The 21,451-nt window shown below is 38.8% G+C and overlaps 1 protein-coding gene across 1 annotated transcript in view; it reads left to right on the top strand.

Moving 5' to 3' along the window:
* Window positions 1-21,451, top strand: part of PCSK1 (proprotein convertase subtilisin/kexin type 1) — a 47,944-nt gene that overhangs the window by 880 nt on the left and 25,613 nt on the right. Inside the window, 5 exon segments of the mRNA XM_006169857.3 lie at window positions 3,103-3,207; window positions 7,301-7,411; window positions 9,631-9,777; window positions 11,269-11,345; window positions 17,171-17,259. Coding sequence (XP_006169919.1) covers window positions 3,103-3,207; window positions 7,301-7,411; window positions 9,631-9,777; window positions 11,269-11,345; window positions 17,171-17,259 — 529 coding nt within the window.

Genomic DNA, 21,451 nt, shown 5'->3' with positions numbered 1-21,451 from the left:
GCAGGGAAGCCGCTGCAGCTGTGTAGAGGTTCTTATTCTTATTGTTGTCCGCCCTAGAATTGAAATCCGTTCCCGCGCAGTTTGCAAGAAAAATCCCTCTATGGTTGTTCAGTGACTCGAGATGCACGCAGACTCTCACCAACCACGCGCCCCGGGGAGAGGCAGTGCGCTCGGTCCCCTGGGACTCAGGCGGTCTGCGTCAGGAGCTTGCTGTTTGCTTCTTTTCAATATGGCAGCATCAGATCCAAGTCCTGATTCGGGGGCCCAAGCCCACTTTGGGACGCTCACTGGCAGTCTTAGGGGCACGCCCAGGGCGGTAGGAGAGCGCCGGCAGCAGGGACTCGCTACGAGAAGGCTGGGGGTCGGCAAGTGGCCTGGGCAGCTGGAGAGAGAAGACGTGGATGAGAAACACAAGACCACCTCTAAGCCTCTCCCGGAAGCTCTGTGTTTTCACTGGGATCTTGTCAAGTCCGGAGCTTTATAACTTTGATCGGTCGGGTTCCCATGCAGGGTCGAGCAGAGAAACTGCGGGGAAGGAATCTAATCTTTCTTGTTCATCCGTCCGGTGCGTAATCATTTCCCTGGAGAATTCGGTTTAGGCTGGTAACTATTGCCTGTCCAAGGGAGGTGAGGGGCTGGCTTAATCGGTAGCTGGGAGGGGACCGTGAAGGTGTTAAGAGAAAGACAGTTTAACCCAGGGACAGGGACCCCAGAGGTGTGTGTGTGTGTGACTTCTAATCTAGAGTTTTCTTTTTCCATGGGTCAAAATCAAGCCCTCGTACCTTGCTTTGGAAGTTGGTCTGCATTGAAGGGGAGGAGGAGAGTTGTAAAACATTTTGGCGCGTTTTTTTTTTCTGGAGGTGGTGGTTGAGACACCGCTGAAGTCACAGATGAGTAATCAGCGTGGGCGTTGGCGATTCCATAGATTGAATCCGTGGGGAATACGCCTTCTCTTGCTAGAGGCTTCATTTTCCAATTTTATGAGCCAAACCGTCTTTGAAATGCCCAGCAGGACAATCAATACCCAGGCTGACGTCTCAGTGTCCCACCAGCCCATTGAGCGTTTTGCTTTTGCTCACCGCTTGCTCTGCGCCAGCTCAGTGTTAGGGGCTGTGGAGCAAGAGGAGGAAAAGACCTCAAGGAATCAAGAATATAGAGGAGACTGGCTTAGAAACAAATGATTGCGACTGAATGTAATTCGTGTAGTAATAAAAGCTGAGCTTGGCTTCTCAATATTTGTTAATAGGAGGAATGAAAGTGAAAGGGAATTTGGGAGGGACGAAGAAGATGGCCCAAAGGAGGAAACGTTTGCACAGGGTTCAGGAAGAGCTGAAGGTTGCCAGGAAAACGGGATGAGGGTGGAAAAAGCTCTCCCATCACAGCAAACAGGGACATATAAAGTAGTTTGGTCTAAGCCTTGTAACTGCACACAACTGCTGGGAATTTGGGGGGCTCAAAGGGAGAGAGGCAGATGGAAGGTAGTGACTACTACAGGCTCATGGAAATCCTGCAGTCCTGTCAGAGGGGGAGGGGAGAAACCTGGGGATTTAATCCTTGGGTAGTTACCAAAAGGCGGTTTTTTAAAAATCATTTGATCTATTCTTTCATTTATTTTATTTTGACCACACACACACATACACACAGACACACACACACACAGAAAGAGGGAAAGTGAGAAAGCAAGCTACCAGGTCCAGGACTCGAACCATAATCAGTCATGTGGGAGTGTCCAGCGCCTTAACCACCATGCCACCTGCTGGTCCCACCAAAAGGCTTTATAGTACTGGTAATTGTGTAGGAGATTGGGAGAGAGAGCAAAAAATAAATCCCTCTTCCTTTTCTCACCTGTTAGCAAACTTATATAATTAAATGTGGGAATTGCTTTTCAAAACAAGTATCATAAACCCAAAAAGTGAAAAAAAAATAATAAATGAGAGTTCTTGAAAGGATGTTTTGGGGAAGCGATGATACCGTCAGAAGAAACATTTTTAAAAGAGTGGGGGAAACACCTGCATTTACAATACTGTATTTCCTCTGGCTCTTTCTGGTTAAAATGGCACCACTAACATAGGTTTTAAAATAATAATTCTTTGTGAAAGACTGAGAGTGTTTTCTGAATTTTTTCCCCTTTTGCTTTACATGGCTAAAATGACACTCATTTAGCATTACTATCTTGAGTCTCTTATTTGCTCAGCTCAAGTTAGGATTAAGGCAGTGATGAGAAGCAAAAACCAGTTGATGACAGAACCAGAGCTAAGCATTGGTGATCTTTCTCTGTGATTACTAATCTCTTTCCCCAACTCCATCTACAGCTGATAGAATATTCATTCCCTGAGACTCAGGCTTGGAGCAGGGCCTAAGCTTCTCTATTAAATTATCTATAGGTGAGGCACAACATATGTTTTAAGAAGTATGCTTCTGCTGAAATAAACTGTGGTGAATTGTTTGTCACTTAATTTAAAAATATAGGGAATCTAGAGGGTTTGGTAGCTTCAAATTCAGTACAATTTTGAATAAAGGAACACTAGCTTAAAAGAATAATGAACAGAGTTCTAATTATGCTAGAAATGTTGATAGCCATGTAAAGAAGTGGAACACCTTTCCTAATGTGACAAGTTCTTTCCTGAAAGCCTTGAACTAGTGGGAAATCAAATGGTCACTAGTGGGAACTGATAACAATTACCTCTAAGATTTAAGGGCTGCGTTTTAGCATATTCATGGATCTTTTCAGCTTAATGGGGCATTGACCATACATCGCCCAAGCGATTGCTTACTCTCCACAAGTAATTGTTCTACGAAAGGATACCTCTGATTAAATGGGTATTGTTTTGAGAAATGTCTACCTTTATAATATTGGTGGACTAATACACAAAGAGCAAATCTTCTAAAATGTGTGAAATAGAAGCATCACCAGTCTCCAAGTACACGGTGAGCCACAGTGATAGTATCTTGAGGGTCATCTCAAAACTCTCCCAGGACCTTCCTCAGAGAATAAAGTAACTCGGCTCCAAGGAACAAGCTTAATACACGATGCCTGTCTCTAAATTAGTTGGGTTTCAAACTTGTTTGGGAAAGTAAAATGTTAAGTTTTTTCTTTTGTAGATTGGATCTCTTGAAAATCACTACTTGTTCAAACATAAAAACCATCCCCGAAGGTCTCGAAGGAGTGCTCCTCATATCACTAAGAGATTATCTGATGATGATCGTGTAAGTGTGTGCATTTGCCTTCAAACCAATTCCCTCACTTACCTACTCTGTTATTTTCAATAAGAATGCAAGCGTTTTGCAAATATGATTGTTTTTTATGGTGATTACGATTTTTTCTGTAATGTTTCTAGTTTCTTTTCACAGTATGATAATTACACGTTAATAAGATTGAACTGGATTGGTTGAGCTAATTAAACCTAATTACATTTGTACGTGTGTGTACATATATGCGTGTATATATCTTACATATAATTAATTTAATTATACTTACTTATATGTAGTCAGTTGTATGATATAAAAATTAATTATAATTATGTATAATATATTATATATACCTTATATAGTACATACATAGATTACATAATACATGTGTGTGTTTGTGTGTATATATTCACAAATTCAATCTAAGAAAATTAGGTAGTAGGCCAGCTCCATGGACTGGTGATTGAGGCAGCCAGATCCCACATGGCTGACCTTATAGTTTGAGTCCCAGACCTGGTAGCTTGAGAACCACACCAGGCATGTATACGTGCAAGCCCACATCCTAACAGGATGGAGAAAGGGGTGTTAGCACAATCATCTGAGTAGTGCTTTCTCCCGCTTTCTCCTGTCTCTCTCTCTCTCTCTGGAAAATGCACTTTCTTTCTGGCAAAACTAAAAAAAAAAAAAAGAAAGAAACAAATAAAAACTAGATAGCAGCACTAATAAAAATTTCGTCACTATGACCGATAAACAAATCTTTTATTAGTTACCTGGTATGTACCAAAGAGTTTAATGCCAATGCGGGGATGCCAAAGAAATATATGGCCTTTCCTTTAATAAAATTTTATTGTACTTCAAAAACATTCCACCGTTTCTATTTGGTTTTGCTCTGTAGGGAACTAGTATTCATGACAGTGCTCTAATCCATAACGCCATGAGGCAAATGTTTCTACTAGTATTATTAGTATGTAGTATCTCGTAATATGTATTGCTATTCCAAACTATTGTGTCTCCTTTTATGTTACTTTGTATGTAGGTTTAATGGTTAGGTAACAGCAAGTAATGTCTAGAATGAATATGGATAAATAGAGTGGGAACAACTTGAATGTGTGTCTGATGTGCCTATTGCGTTTTTTAAGTTCATTTTTAAGGTCAGAAGACATATCAATAGAATGTGTTGACAATATTGGGGGCATTTCACTTTGCATACACAGTATGTCCTTTTTTCAAGAATGTGCCATGCTGATGGAAATTTATCCTGGTTGGCCTAATACCTATATATATGATGTCAGTTGGGAAAGGACACCCTGGAAAATTATGGTGACAGGAAGCAGTCTCTCAACTTCTCAGAAAAAGAGAAACAATACTGAGTTTAAGTGATGGAACGGTGATAGAAGTGTTAAAAGAACATGGAGTTCATGAATTCTGTGAAATAATTTGCTAGGGTTTTTTAGTTCGAAAACTGATAGAATTTTAAAAAGAAGAAGACAAATTAAGAGGGTAGGGAATGATCAGCCTGGATCTGGATCACTAGCATTGAAATGTAATAAGAGCGAGCATATCCAGACAAATAATGCTTTATCTAGACCATGGATAGTGACCTTTCAAGAAGTTATGGCTAGATGGGGAGACCAAAACAGAGGTCCTGAACCTTACTTTGAAGATTTTTGCTCATTGAGGTATTCTGTTCCCCACTCCAGAGCAAAAAGCTAATTGTACATGGGCTCGGAACGTAAGTGTAGAACAAGTTCCAGCATCCTGGCCAGGCTTAGTCCTTGGGTAAAGCAAGAGGAACATGCTTCCTTCTCTGTCTAAATGCATGCCCAATATATTGGTGTATAGAAAGTCAAACTGACTTCCACTCTCATCTTCACTGGAGAATATTAGATAGAATGATGCATACCAAACTGTTCTTACTCAAAATGTCTCATGAAAATGAACCTGTGACCCAGTTTCACTCTTTAGGTATTGCCATGAGAGTTGATTATGGGGAAATGCCAAGGCACAATTTGAGGAAAAAAAATCATAATTTGAAAAAATATTATTCTTCACCAAGAAAAGCCCAATAAAGTGAAAAACAAGAACAATTTTAAAACATAAATACAAGAAGATGCACTTTACCATCTGACAAAAGAATTTACTCTTCAACATAACTTCATTTAAAAAGGGATTCATATAATCTTATGAAAAATTAGCCCCAGAATAATATAATGTTTTTAGAGAGATTTTTGCTATAGGGCAGGAATTCTTGCCAGAGAGACAGTATGTGAGAAATCCCCACTCTCCCAGAGAGGATGGTCATGTGGCAATCCCTCCTCCTCCATTCTCCTCTTTGGATTTTGGGCATGCATGCACATGCACCCATGTGAGTTCCAACTTGCCAGGAGTGAGTTCCACGTCGCTAGGTCTGGGACTCGAACCATGGTCAACCATGTCAGAGTCCAGCAACGTAACCATTATGCCACTTGCTGGTCCTGGCCCCAGAACAATATATTTTGGGGAAAAAAATCCTTAGACTGTAGCAGCTTGTAGTGGAAGATTGTACTAGATGATCTTTAATACTCGTTCCAGATGAAAAGTGTTTCCCCCCCACAATTAAGCACATGATACCGATTATATCAGTAAATGCAATAGAAAAACACCACCAATTTTCTCTGTTCCATTTGGTCTGTTCATCTACAGATTAATATGCAACTCTGAGTTAATGACATTAATCATAACACAATTTCTTACAATTGGATGTTTATCTGGTCAGATGGCAGAGTGCCTCTTTTTATATTCCATTTTTAAAAATTGCTCTTCATTTTCATTTTATTGGTCTTCTTCTGATGGAGGATAATAGTTTTTCAAATCAGCCCTGTGAAATTTAGTGACAGACTATTTTTACAAGTCTCTTAATAAAATTTGCAACTGTAAATGACCCTCTCCCCCAAAGATTAGGACTTGTTCCCTAGCAGCCAGCTTCCTAAACCCAACTCAGATGACAGGCAGTGTATTCCAAGCACTGAGGTATTTTAAGCCAAAACAATTAAGCTTGAAAATACAAGCACTTTAAAAATAAATTATAGTGACTAATTTCTAGCTCTCAAGTCCCTCCCAATGTTTATAATAGGTTTACAGGATATATTCTCATTGAAAATTCAGGGGAGTCGTAGAGGACCATTTTATCCTTTAGTCGCAAATTCTTTTCCAGGTTTTTATTTTTGAATCTGACTCATGAGTACTGTCACATTAACAATATTCCACCACACACTGAACTATCTATATAAATAGTATACATATATATATTATATAATGTATGTATAAATGAAAAAATGTGTTTGGGTAGGAAATATTCATTTTTTTCCAAGCAAAATTAGCATACAGCATTATCTCATAATGAGTGTAACTGCAAGGCAGCTCCTCACTCTCTTAGGGCCTCAAGTATAATAGGATTAGGCCATAAATGTAGTGCAGGCAATTTTCATATTGTCAGATCTCTTTGCATAATACATGAGACTGAATTAATGGTAAGTGTGGTGGTCAGCAGTGCTCATTCATCACCCTAGGTCTGTTTCTCATGTTAAATACTCTTAATCAGGTTAAAACCCAGGGGAGCCAGAGTTTCCTATTTGCAAAAACACGGTACCATTGTTGGGTAGCATTTGCAATTTCTACCATGTGTGTGTGCAGAGAAAGAAATTAGGCTGTAAGAGCACAATAATAACAGTCTCTGCCATCTCTTAGTTTATTGACTCATTCCATGAACGTGGACAAATTTTCAGCTACGGAGCCCTGGGACCTCAATATAAAAATGGATATTATGGTCCATTTGCTGATAAAAGCAGGCTGAACTTTTACATCCACTGTAGCCACAGTGTAAATAATTTGAGGGAAACATCACTTCACTGGCTGCTTCTCCCCCTAAAGGTATATGTGACTGTAATAGAGGAATGTTTATCTTCTAATGGGCAATTCCTTCTCCCTGAACCATCAGTTTGATCTGTAGGCCAACAAAAATATTGTGAATCTGCCTAAGCTCTGATGAGAAGGGTACTTTTGATAGTTAGAGGGATGATAATTATACAGAGGTGGCTATTTGACTGTTTTTCTGCTATAAAAATTCTTGTAGGTGATATGGGCTGAACAACAATATCAAAAAGAGAGAAGTAAACGTTCGGCTCTAAGAGACTCAGCACTAAATCTCTTCAATGATCCAATGTGGAATCAGCAGTGGTACTTGGTAAGTACCTGTGGAAGAACTATGGGATGTTTATATGGTTATACCTGTACAATGATTTTTTTTTAAAATAATAATTGGGATGGGACCAGCATATGGCATAATGATTACATTGCTGAACTCCCATATAATCATCCACAGTTTGAGTCCCAGTCCTGGTGACTTAAAACTCATGTGGTGCACATGTGCATGCATGCCCAAGATCCCAAGAGAAGAATGAAGGAGAAGGGATTGTGGCATGGCCATCCCACTGCGGGGGGCGGGGGGTGGGGACGGCAGTGATTTCTCATTTGCTATCTCTCTGTTGCTCTGGTGAGTACACATGCTCTATAGCAAACATCTCTCTTCAATAAATAAATAAATATATAAATAAATAAAAATAATTGGGAATTTGGCAGAGAACTTTGCTATCTGGAGATTAGGACTGATGGAACCTTGCTTGTTATGGATTTTCTGTTTCACTGGATGAGGGTGTCTAACACAGATCTTTAGTTGTTTGGGAGGTGGGGTTGTCATCTTTTTGTCTAAAGCTTTTCTGGGATAAGTGCAAAAGAATAATTTCTTACAGGTTAGTGGTCCAAAAACAGTACTCACGACAAAAAATTATATGTAGTTAAAGCTTTTCTTGAGCACACTTTAAAATCACTCACAGAATATCGTGGACATGATTTGCTGTGTACATCCCTGAATGGCAATTCTTACATGGCATGGGAGAAAAATTTCTGAATGAGGCTACAGTCAGGAACATGGGGCAAGTCTATTTGCAAATGTCTAGACTTGTGAACTATTCTACCTTTAAGATAGTTCTCATGTCCTTGTTAATGTGGGGGCTTTGGAGAAATTGTAAGTGTTGCTCTTTGCCTACAGGGTGTTCTGTCTTCTGTCTTAAAGTTAAGTCTTTAGAGTAGTAATACATGATAATAGAATGGCTTTTTGTTGAGAATATTATAAAAGATAACTTTCATGACAACCGTAAGCTAAGGTTTAGGCACTCTTGCTGACAAATTGATGGGAAAGGAGATCATCTTCTCTTACCCCATTATTAACCTAAGTATGCTCGCTCATTGCAGCAGAAGAGACTTATCAGCTAGCCCTTGTGCTTTTACTGGGTGCCAAATCTTATTCTAAGTGTTTGACATGAATGAACTCATTTAGTCCTCACAACTACCTGTTGTTATAGATACAGTAATTATGCTCACGTAACAGATGAAGAAGCAGAACCATTGGCAAGTTCAATAATTTGCCCAAATCACATGGCTATTAGTGGTGGTGCCATAATCCATGGCTTCAGAATCTGCACTCTTCACACCAACATTCTGTTTGATCCTGCAAGTGACATAGGGGCCTTCATCTCTGATGTTGACCAACAACCTGTGTGTGGTTCCAGGCTTTGGAAATTCAGCTTCACGCTGAATAAATTCTTGCACCCTCCATCTCCTTTCTCAGGAGTAACAGCAAAAATAATTTCATCACTGAGTCTTTTTGATTGTTATTACTTACAAATTTCTTCTGGACCCCTTCACCAGGCATCTGGCATGCTTACACTCTAACTTGGAAATGTTTTTATGCCTGTGTCTGTTTTTCTCTTGCCACCTGAGGAGTTCCACACCCTGCAACTATCAGAAAAATTATCTGAAAAGAAACATTCTCTAAATCACTCATACTCTGAAACAGGCAATTATATTTCAATTCCTTGTAAGACCACAGTCTCCTGATTATTCCACATCCTGCCTCTTCTTTTAAAAGAAAAGTTCTAAAACACCCATAGGCGACTATGCATTAGACATAAAAAGAGCTCAGTGTGGCAATCGAGGCTCAAGATTTGGGGTAAGACGAAATCACAGGCTGTCCAATAAAGCTTCAGTATATGAAAAGCTTGGACAAATTATTATGGTGGAAAGAAACTTGGGGACAAACTTCTGAAACCATGTATTTCAAAGAAAAAGATCCCAGGGTGATTCATCCTTTCAAGTGATTTTCCACTGGAACAATTGAGAGAAGACCAGCACTCTGATGATTCATTCGGCCCTACCCTCAACTGTTTTATTTTTTATTTTTTCATTTCTTATTGCTTCTCCTAGAGTAGAATGACCCATGGATAAAGAAAGATGGGATCTCCTGTTGAAGCTGAAGTTGCCATTTTGGAGCAGGTACATCATGATTGAACCAATGCATCTTTGTCTTTTTAACTTTATATTTCATTTTACTTTATTTTTCACCAGCAAGACACAAGAATGACCGCAGCCCTGCCCAAGCTGGATCTTCATGTGATACCTGTTTGGCAAAAAGGCATTACAGGCAAAGGAGTTGTCATCACAGTCCTGGATGATGGCTTGGAGTGGAATCACACGGACATTTATGACAATTATGTGAGTATGGGCCCTCCTCTGATACTTAGGGAGATGTCTACACAGTTGTGCATAATTTAGGCTTTTCTTCCCTTCAAAGGGAATGCAACTCTGATGTCAGCCCTTGGGATGATAAGCCAAGGTTTTACCCCTTCTCTTGCCCTCTCACTAGCCCGTATGAACTGATTTTGTACCAGTTGACATTGACATAATTTAGTGGAGTCAAGGATTGTACAAAGCATGTGTTGAGAGAGATGGATGGGTACCTATACCAACTAAATTTTTAAAAGCCATTCGTGCTCTAAGCTGCTCAGTGTTTGAGCATTAAAGCAATAAAATCAAGCCTGATGCATAAAGTTATTTTGTCGTCTTCCTTCTTATATTCCTTATGGATCAGTATCCCTGACATTTTGAAGTTATATGGAATTTGCAAACTCAAAGTGAACACACACAGTGCAAAAATTAAAAGCTGAGAAAGGAAGAGTTTACTAGAAATGAGAAAATTAATAAATGTAAACTATTTTCTTGTTTATGAAGTTCATAATATAATATGAAATCTATAATATAGTTAGGTTTTTAGATTAGGGTGGAAGATCCTTCACCTTTAAGATGGTCTCATTTTTTTTAGATTTATTTATTTAATTTTATTTATTATTTATCATTTTTTACTTTGACCAGAGAGAGAGAGAGAGAGACAGAGAAAGTGAGAAAACAAGCCACCAGGTCCATGACCTGAACCATGGTTGGCCATGTGTGAGTCCAGTGTCTTAACCTCCACACTACCTACTGGCCACAAGACTCTCTTATCTTTTTTTTATTCTTTTTACATATCCAACATTACCCAGACACAACTCAAAGCTAAAGAGCAAAAGAAAGAAAGAGAGAAATAGAGCAGATCAAAAAGATTAGCATAGGATAGAAAGTATTAAAAGATACAGCAATTATTGAAAAGTAATAGTAGAATTTATATGTGGGAAATGCTTAAGTGTAGCAATCTGGTTGAAGCTTGTCTTGGATTTCAAGCATACTCTCTTTAATTAAATGACATATTTATTTAGCGGACCTGAGAAGGCTGTGGGAGGTCACCATGGTCCTGAGCCCCATTCTAAAGCCTACTCTTTGAACCCATGTTCATTAAAGAAATGAGTATCAAAGTGTAACTAACCAGATCCATTAGTTAAGTCATTCAGCTTCTCTGGGCCTCAATTTTATCATCTGAAAAATGAAGAACTTGAGCTAAGAAAACTCAAATTTCTTTTAGGTTTTAATATCCTTGGAGTGTCTGTGAGTTATAAGTTTGGTAACATTCACTGACAACTGTGTGGTGATTCATTTTGCCATGTTCATCATCTTTGCTTGGTTTGTGGATATAATAAATGTTCAGTGACTGGACCTGAAACTCTAAAATGCAGGCTATGAAACTATAGCCAGGATGAAAAGGTTAGAAAAGTACAGTATCTTGTTTTATTTTGCTTTTATGACGCTACCATGTTATTTTTGTTGTCTCTTTAGGATCCGGAGGCTAGCTATGATTTTAACGATAATGACCATGATCCGTTTCCCCGATATGATCCCACAAATGAAAACAAGTGAGTAAATATGCATTTTGTGGAAATGAAGACCACTTAAATGCTTTTATCTTATTTGAGAAAGTGATTCTATAAATTTCATCCACATTTCACCTCCCTGAAAATGTTAATGCACATTATCCATACCACAGTATTTTGTTGCTTTTAAAAAAAGAAACCAAAACTTTGATTTTTTTTTTTTTTGGAGAGATTTTTGCTATAGGGCACATGCACTCACCAGAGAGACAGAGAGAGACAGAGAGACAGAAAGCAAGAAATCACCCCTCAGGGGGGATGGCCACGCCACAGTCTCTTCTCCAATCTCCTCTTGGGATCTTGGGCACGCACGCACATGCACCTGGCGTAAATTTAAGCCACAGAGTCCAGGATGTAAACCACAGTTGACTGCATGGGAGTCCAGCGACATAGCCATTATGCCCACTGATGGTCTCCAAACTTTGACTTTTATAGTCTTTTTGGTTTACTGAGCCTATTTTAATTTGGCTTCAGATATGATGAAATTCTCTTTTTTTTATTATGAAAATGTCATCCTCCAGTGTTATGAGCAGTTGTTACTTTAGAAAGAATGGAACATAAAGAGTATGAAATTTGAGTCCTCCCCTGACCCTACTCCCATAAGAATTCTTCTATGAATCTTTCACTACTAGCAACATTCTTCATGTTAGTCATGAAAAATTTATAAATATATATAAAGAAATCCCTATGTCTTCTCATGGTGCCTACAACTTCCCTCACCAATTTCCTCAGAAGAGGATGGCCTGACTTGGGACAAGAGAAATGCACCTGAGACCCCTGCGTCTAACACAGTCTCTAGGGCGTTAAACTAGTCAGTGTCCTGACCTGGAGTTCTGCTGGCTCTCAAGCCAAAGGAAAGAGAAAAGGGACAGCAACTCACTCCTAGACTAGCTATCTCTCCTGTTATAGCCACAAGGTAATACAAAGGCCTAGAACCAAATCTTTCAGAGAAAGAGCACAAGAAAGACTCAGGGCAAGAGAATTTTCACCCTCTATACCAGGCTCATAGAAACATCAACTTCTAAGCACATGGTCAAAGTGTCTCTGCTGATGTAAGAATTCATCTTTGTTTATAACTGATATTTCTCATGAACTTCAAAAAGATACTCAAACTTTCCTTTTCATTTTTCCATGCAGAAGGGACTTATACAAAATAGATGAAAATCAAGGTTGATATTAGGGGTTTCTCCTACAAGGGGGTTGAAGAGAGGAAGGCAACTAAAAGCTCTTGCTAGATGTCACAAAATTTGCTTCTCTTTCTCTTTGGATGGCTCTGTCTCTTGGCCATGACCCAACTTGAGTCAGTCAAGTTTCTCCCTCTCTTTCTTAGAATCCCGTGTGGTTAGTAATAATAACCTATATTTTTTTTCCCTTTTTTTGGATGGTCTCCCTTCCAGAAGGCCAACAACCCTAGGAAAATAGGCAGGGGTGCAAATTCTTGGCCTCAACTTCTGGGTGTATATTTCTTCCTTGGGGAGGAAGGCATGCTTTATAGAAGGTTAAAGATACCATTTCGTTTAGTACCATTTATTTCTCTGAGACTTTGAGAAAAGGAGTTAACCACAAACACCCACTTAGAAATTGGGATATTTGAATAATAATACAATAAGAACCTCTGTTAGGGACACTCCTGGAGGAAAGCAAGAACATCTGAGGATCTTTATAGTAGGGCCCTCAGACAAACTTTTAGCCATGTATCTGAAGAAGGTTAGTGGGTGATCAGCAGAAACATGTACTCTTTTGGAGCACAGCCTTTTAATGTTACCCTGGCTGGTAGTTATGGCTTTGCTATTTACCACATAGAAGATAATTTTGAGGAAATCATTTTTTCTGCCTCCACATTTTTTTTAGACTCCTAAAATGACTACAAAATACCTAACTCTGTTTCTGAAAGGAACTTTCTAAGGAAATGGATGAAAAGTGTTTAGAAGAAAAGGACAACTGTCATAGAACAGAGTAAAAAAAAAAATAACTTCCATTTTGCCCCCTTGATTAAGAATAAGATGTGTGTTCCCAGCCCCATAGGTTAGCCCAGGCACTAGCCTCCTGCCATGACAGATCCTGGATTTGGCCTTAGGACCCAGGATGGATCCTAAGGCCAGATAACTTGTATGGTAGCGGCATAGTAGAGACTATTTTGTACAATAACACTCAGAGGGTTTCTCCAGCTGTGAGAAGAAGGACTCAATCCTCTCTCTTCCCTCCAAAATAAGAGAAACCTCACACCACAGCATTTATAGTAGCAACATTTCCCTCAACTCAGGGAGTTCAAAACACCCCAAGGAAACAGTACAAGTAATGACGATTATGTTTTATTTTTGCCCCAGAACTCTGAGCTTCTGGAGTTTAGCCTGCCATTGGTTTCCACATATCAGGAAGCTAGTGTGGCATGGCTCAACACTTAAAATTACACCTTCTGGACCCACATATAGATCAAATTTTACATTTGCCACTTAATAGTTGAATGACCTTGAGCAAATTACTTAACTTTTTTGTGTTCAGGTTTTATAATTTTTTGAAAGGGGATATTTACTTCATTGGGTTATTATGGAGGTTAAATTATATGTGTGTGTGTGTGTGCATTATATATATTTATATGGATATATAGATGTATATAGCCAGGTACATTAAAAAAATTAAATAAGTGTTTGCTGTGATGATGATGGTGATAATAATGACAATGCTTATGATGATGGTGACAATCAAGTCTTCTCATTTAGCAACTGAAGCAGGCCTTTCAGTGAGATATCAGCATGGCAAGAATAGTATCCTCCAATAGAGCCATAAAGACAGACAAGTCAATTTGCTGAGCCAGTTCAGAATCTGCTATAAGAAAATGACTCAATGAACAACTATCTCTCAGGGTCCTTTTGACTATTAACCGAAAAGATGGCATCCCTATCATTTATCAGAAGGCATAATAAAAAATAGAGGGAGTCTTCTAGCATGTTGTTAGACATAAATCTCTTAGGTTTGGAAAATGAATAGCCTCATTTTGTCTTCTCTTTTACAACAATTGGAGACTTATTATCTTCCAATTCCAAGGGCATAATCTCTCCAAACTATCTGTATGGCTGCTGCTCTTTGTTACCATGCAAATGAGATTAATAGAAACCACATTTAAATTTTCCTCTGCAAATCAAGAGAGGAATCACTAAATTATAAAGTCTTAAAAGTGTGGGTAACTCTTACTATTAGTCTGGCATGAATCTGTATTCAGTATTTCAACACCAATTACAGATTATTTTTCTGGTTAAATAATATGCGTGACAAGGATATTTTAACAGGAACAATAGTAGTCTTTAAACTCTTATGGAATAATTTTTAAAAATCAATTTGTTTAAAGGTTAATTACTACCATTGTTCAAATATAATAGAGGGTTCTTTTATCTCAACACCTGCTCTAGGAAAGAAAAAAGAACTGCGGGTCTATAAAGAAATGGCATAGACATGTTTTGATAAAGTCTTCCTTTTTCCTCAATGTGTGGAGGTGAGAAGTAAGGTTAAGAAAAGCAAAAATTATCAGTGCATATTTATTCCATGATCCTACTGGAACTTTCTCTAGAAAAGTCAGTCAGTCTTTAGCATAAAAATAAGGAGAGAGAAGTAATAGGTGATGTCATATTGAAACATTTAAAACATTTTTTCCTTTATTGATGATAGAGTACATGGTCCACATACACTTGATAGAGAGAGAGAGAGAGAGAGCAGCACCCTCCACAGGGTCTGGAACGCTACAGTCCCTTCCTTCATTGGTGGTTCTTGGGCTCATGCGTGCATGCCCAGCATGATTCAGGCTGATAGGTCCAGGGATTTGAAACACATCCCTTGTGGGATCAAGCTTTTCTTGAGAAGCACATTACCACTGTGCCACAGAGCCAGTGCACACTGCACTATTTTTGAAGACAGAAGCACAGTGCTGGGTGTTTGTCATATTGATCATGTTGGCTCATGCTGGAGACCTATGCTGGGTTCTTCTGCTATCCTGGGTCCTGCCCCCATCCTGTGTAAATGGAAGTACACACAGTAGTGACTTCTGAAAGCACATATCTCAGAGAATGACAGCTAAAGTTTGCCCTCTACAAATGCAAGGAAGTCTGATCCACCAACATCAAAGTACCTTTGCTGTGTTCAAGTATATACCCAATTTTCTGACAGTGGATGTGTGGATGAGGACAGCTTCAGTTACAAGAGAAAAGTAAAGTAAAATGGGGACTTAAAAAATACTACATCTAAGGACTACTTGGGCTTCAGATGTTACAAGGTCCAGGAACTCAAAGAAATCAAGAGATCTTCAAAAAAGTACATGGAAAATGAGTATTATGAAGAACTGATGATTTCAGGTTTTTGGCATCTTGTCTTTGTAGAGTAATTCCACTTTTCTGTGACATTTTTGAAGCCCCCATGTATGCCCTTAGATCACAAACCACTCTGTTTCCACCTCCTTCTGCCGTTCACCTCTACTCAGCTTCATTCAGTCTCAGTAGAATTTTGCCGAAATGAGATCACATGGTTCACATGGCACTAAAAGTTCAGGATTCCCAAAGAAGAGTGTAGTTTTCCTCCACAGATTTTATAACAGTTTTCGAAAGGCATCTGGGTGGAAGGGCCCCATGATTGAGAGAATCATAAGGAGTCAGAGAGGGCCATTTTCCAAAAAGGGAAAATGTTAGTGTATAAAATAGAAGCAAATGTCTTCTGCAACAAAGAAGACCTTGAATTAAAGATAATTATATTGTTCTGACTTAGAATTTCTATCCAGTTTGTAACAATGGAGTAGGAATGTCATTTAGTGGAAGGAGACCAGGAAATCATCTTTGGTACTCTAGGAAAAAGAGATAGGTAAATAGAGTTCCTTTGGATGGCCTCATCAGTTTAGGAATTTTGCATTCCACACCAGGTCAGATTACCAGATGGCCGGTCAGTGGACTCTAAAAGTAGTTGGCTGGCAGTGTTGCTCAGAGCTGACCCTCTTCTGTTTCCCTCTGTGCTAATGTATCCTTTGTGTCAGTAGCTCTTCCAAGCCACTGCAGCCTTCACATGGCTGGCTCCCTGGTGTTCACACGGTGGAAAGAAGTCATGAAATACATGAATTCACATGAAAATGTTCTTGATGTATTGGCCCTTCTGGGTCAAGATGGTGGTGGGAAAAGAATTTCCCTAGAATTTCAGAATTAATGCTTTAGTGATGGAATGTGATGTGTTTTAGAGCTGGACTTTCCTCCCCAAACACTCTGAGAGTATAAATTACCCTCTTTGCCTGATTATAAGAGCAATCTTGTTCAGGTGTCTGGCCCCAGTCAGAGTTGTAGTACCCTGTCTTCCTAGTTAGCTTGTATGTCATGAGCAAATCTCAGACTTCTCTTGGTTCCAGAAAGTCTCAGAGATTTCAGTGTGATGTACAGTTAAGAAGGAGAAAGGTTAAAAAGGGTACTCTGTACTATCCTATCAGTAGGTAACACTGGGCTCTGAATATGTGTCAAACACTGTTGTCAGTGTTCTGCACACAATATCTGATATGATCTTCACAACAACCCTTTGAGGATAAACTTTACCTGAGGTCACACCACTAGTAGTGACAGAAGCCAGAATTTGGGCTTAGATACTTTGGAGTCTCTACCTGTGTCTTTCATCAGAACATAACTTTCATCTAATACTGATGGGAAGAAAACAAGCAACAAGGCTGACAAAAACCATATATGTATATATACACACACATACACACACATGTACCATGGATTTATATACAAAATAAACATGTATCCTCATTTATATTATGCAATTCTTTTTTTTTCTTTTTAAACTCTCAGACATGGAACCAGATGTGCAGGAGAAATTGCTATGCAAGCAAATAATCGCAAGTGTGGAGTTGGAGTTGCATACAATTCCAAAGTTGGAGGTAAAGCAGATGCTGTCCTGTAGTGTGAAGTTTTAATTTGAGGCTTGTAGCCCTCATTGCAAATGGGGTGGTGGGAAGGGAGAAGGGAGTGGAGGTTTTTGTTTTTGTTTCTGTTTTTGTCTTTAACAGCCAGAGGAAGAAATGATCTCCATACGAAATGTTCTGCAGGACTTAAGTGCGATTTGCAGGGAAATCAATGGATCTGGATACCTAAAAACTGAAGAGCTGAATATTGGCTATACATCTTTGCAGGGGGGAAAATGGAAATGTTGAATAGTATCTGAACCAAATCCAGTTTTCTTTCTAATCTGATTTAGAAGGGTTTGTTACTGAGTGCTTGCTCAAGGAACAGAAGGAGGAAGTGAATTTCGGCAACATTTTTCTGCCTCTGAATTCTGTAGACATTCTCTATTTCATAGCAAAGAACAGCTTCATTTTAAAAGATGCATACTTATTACAGTAAGGAGCTAGAGATCTGATAGCAAGCAGGTAGAATCTCGAGTTGTTTTAGTCAGTGTCCTTATGGGGAAACACATGGTAAGTTCCATTAGGGTGATTAGGGGATTTTAATAAGAAATTAGTTACAAGAGTTAAAGGAAACCAATAAGGGGCTAACAAATGTAGGCAGATGTTAGCACCCTTAGGTCTATAGAAGCAAGGGGAAGGCGAGGTCAGTGCAACTGGAGAGAGAAAGCAGCAGTCAGAGCGGAGAGTTACTCGGCAGTAGCTGAGGCCTTGGGTATAACCGCAGAGCTACTTCCAGTCGGGGCAGCCAGGGGAATACGTAACTCAGTCTCCTCTCTCCAACCCTCTGCAGATGTCTTCAGTTGGCTGAACCCAATGGGAATACAACAGAGAAGGGAGAGTGGATCTGCAGGGGCTAACAGAGAAGATAGCTATTGTCTTTTCTCTTTACACTATCCTTACTTGAGACTTTCAAGGTTCTACTCTAACTTTTGAATTTAGTTTAGTTTTCAAAAACTATAACCACACAAAGACTGAGTCTATAACATGCCAATCACAGTAAAACCCCATTAAACCTATACTCTGAATTCAGTTATGTATTCTTTTCTTAATTATTTTACTTAACTTTATTCATTATTATTATTATTATTATTTTCCAGTTTGGTCAGAGAGAGGCAGAAAGAGAGAGAGGGAAAGTGATAAAGCAAGCCACCAGGTCCAGGACTTAAACCATGGTCGGCCAGGTGGGAGTCCAGCGCCTTTAACCACCATACCACCTGCCAGCCCTGGTTACATATATTTTTTAAGAAGCAAAACATTGGGTTGTCAGAAAAGTAAAAAAATACTTCATGGCTTTTCCGATGATCCGATTATATACATCCTGGCATTTATAACGCAACTCTCCTTGAAACAGGAGACCCTTAGATTTCAGTGTCGCTCCTGATTCCTTTGAAGCTAGTGTCTTCAAAGTGCTGTGTTCATTTAAAGAAAATGAAGTTTGAAGCAGAAGTTATGTAATCAACTATTATAGAAAAAGAATTCCTTTTTAAGTCATGAGGAACTACATAGTGATAGTTTGTGAAAGAATCATTTGATCCCTTTATTCTAAAATGGAAGACTCAGAAGTAGGTCCCAAGGTGACAGAGGCTATTTAGTTTGAGACAGTATAGAGCTGAAACATAAGACTTCTGATTCTCAGCCTACTAATATTTTTGTTCCTCTGCCCTTTATGGTCTAGCTTCAAATCCTACTTTTTAAAAAATAGCTTTCATTTATTAAGCACCTATTGTATGTACACAATAGGTGGTGTGTCCTGGCAGTTAATAGGATGGATTTGGGTGTCATATTTCTTTTTTTTTTTCTTTTTATTGTTCTTATTTTTTTAAACATTCAATCGCTATACATCATTTGGCTTTTAAAGAGAATTTACCCAACATGAACTACATCTCAGACCAGTCCAGTTGAGAATACTATACTATATGTTATCATCAACAGGTAATAAACCATTTCCGTGTCCCACAAATGTCTTGCCTAATTTTTCTCCCTGATTTCTTTATACTCTTCCCTTCTCCCACCCTCCTTCCACACTGTCTCCAGCAACCATAACTATTTTCATTGCTTTTCTGCCTTCCCTCCGATCTTTCAATCTCTACCATAGATTGCAGATAGTATATATTAAATAGAAACATACAATATCTCTCTTTTATAGCCTGGCTTGCTTCACTCAGCAACAAATCTTCCATATTTGATGAATTTCTATCAAATGCCAGGGTCTTGGTTTTTTTAAATTAAACTTTTTTTTATAGCTGAATAGTATTCCATAGAGTATATGTGCCATACTTTTTCAATCCATTCATCTCTTTGTGGACATTTGGGTTCCATATCTTAGCAGTCATGAATAACGCTGCAATAAATGTTGATGTGCAAGTGATTTTTCTGACTGAAACTTCTCCTGTCCTTTGGGTAGATACCCAGGAGTGAGATTGCTGGATCATATGGCAGTTCTATTTATAGGTCTTTGAGGAAGTTCCATATTGTTTTCCACAGTGGCTGGATGAATTTACATTCTTACCAACAGTGTAGAAGAGTTTACCTTTCATAACAACCCTGCCCACATTTACTATTTTTTGTATTTTTAATCTTCACCATTCTGACAGGGATTAGGTGGTATCTCACTGTGGTTTTAATCTGCATCTCCCTTATGGTGGGAGATGTTGAGCATTTCCTCACATGCCTTTTGGCTGTTCCTATATCTTCTGTGGAGTTTTTTGTTCAGCTCATTTTCCCATTTTTTAATTGGGTTAATCTTTTTTTTTTTTTTTTTTTTTTCAGATAAGCTGCTTCAGTTCCTCTGATATAAACCCACTTGTCTATTTTGGGGATTATTGCCTGTGCTTTGGGAGTCTTATTTAAGAAGTCTTTGCCTGCCGCTATGTCTCCCAGAGTTTCCACAGTGTTTGTCACCAGTAGATTTATAGTTTGAGGTCTTAGGTTCAGATCTTTGATCCATTTTGAGTTAATTTTTGTTAATGGTGAAAGATAAGGATCCAATTTCATATTTCTGCAGGTGGATACCCAGTTTTTCCAGTATCATTTGCTAAAGAGGCTTTTCTTTTCCCACTGGATTGACTGGTATCCTTTGTCAGAAATTAGTTAGATGTATGTTTTCGGTTTACTTCTGGGGTCTCTTCTATTCCATCGGTCCACCTGTCTGGTTTTGTGCCAATACCATACTGTTTTGATTATCACAGCTTTATAGACTATTTTGGGGTCAGAGAGAGAGATGATGCCTACTCTACTCTTCTTGTGCAGGATTGCTTTGGCAATATGATTATAATTCCAGGCAAATTCTGATTGTCTTTTATAGATCTGTGAAGAATGTATCAGGTAATTTGATTAAAATTGGGTTAAATATGTAGATTAATTTAGGTAGAATTGTCATTTTGATTATTGGGGTGCCAGATTTCTAGGGTTCAAATCCTGGCTTCTCTATTTTAAGCTCTGTGGCTTTAGGCAAGTCATTGTCCCTTATCTGGCTTCAATCTCCCCAACTATAAAATGTACAAAATTACAGCACTCATCACAAATGGTCCGTGTCAGCATGGATGAATTCATACATGTAAGGCCTGTAGAGTGGTGGCGGCACATAGAATATCCTCAATGCGCTTGACGTGTTACTATCATTTGCATTTTATAGTTAAAGAAATTTTGGCACAGGGAGTTAAAGTGACTTGCCCAAGATCACATACATAGCTAGTATTAAACAGAGTTGGGGTGTTTTTTCTTTCCAGATGCATTTTTAAATTATCTTTATAAAGAAACATGACTTTCACTGCTCATGTCAATTACAGGTTCTTTTACCTTTGCTCAGTAGTAAATAATACAGTAACGTGAACATCAAAGGCTGAGTATTCCTTTGCATTATGAGCCTGAAGCCAGGAATAACTAAGAAGCTGCCTATATATGACCACACTGCTTTTGCCTTTCTGGCTCTTAAATTCTTGAGTTTGATGATGGGTGACAGTCTGTTGGAAAGCAGAAAAGCTATCATGTCTACCTTCTCCTGATGAGAAATGATTCCCCCGCGGGAGTGAAATCCATGGCAATGATTTCATCCTTGAGATTATTTAGAAGAAAAGGGAGCATGTTCCTTGGAAATGTTTTTTAGCAAACACATAAAAGAATGGCCTCTGGGTTATTTTTAATCAGTGCTTAGAAACATGAGTTC

Source organism: Tupaia chinensis, unplaced genomic scaffold (genome assembly GCF_000334495.1).
Source record: "Tupaia chinensis unplaced genomic scaffold, TupChi_1.0 Scaffold147554_1, whole genome shotgun sequence".
Taxonomy (NCBI): Eukaryota; Metazoa; Chordata; class Mammalia; order Scandentia; family Tupaiidae; genus Tupaia; species Tupaia belangeri.
The sequence above is the reverse complement of the archived record's forward strand: the minus strand, read 5'-3'. Positions and strand labels throughout refer to the sequence as shown.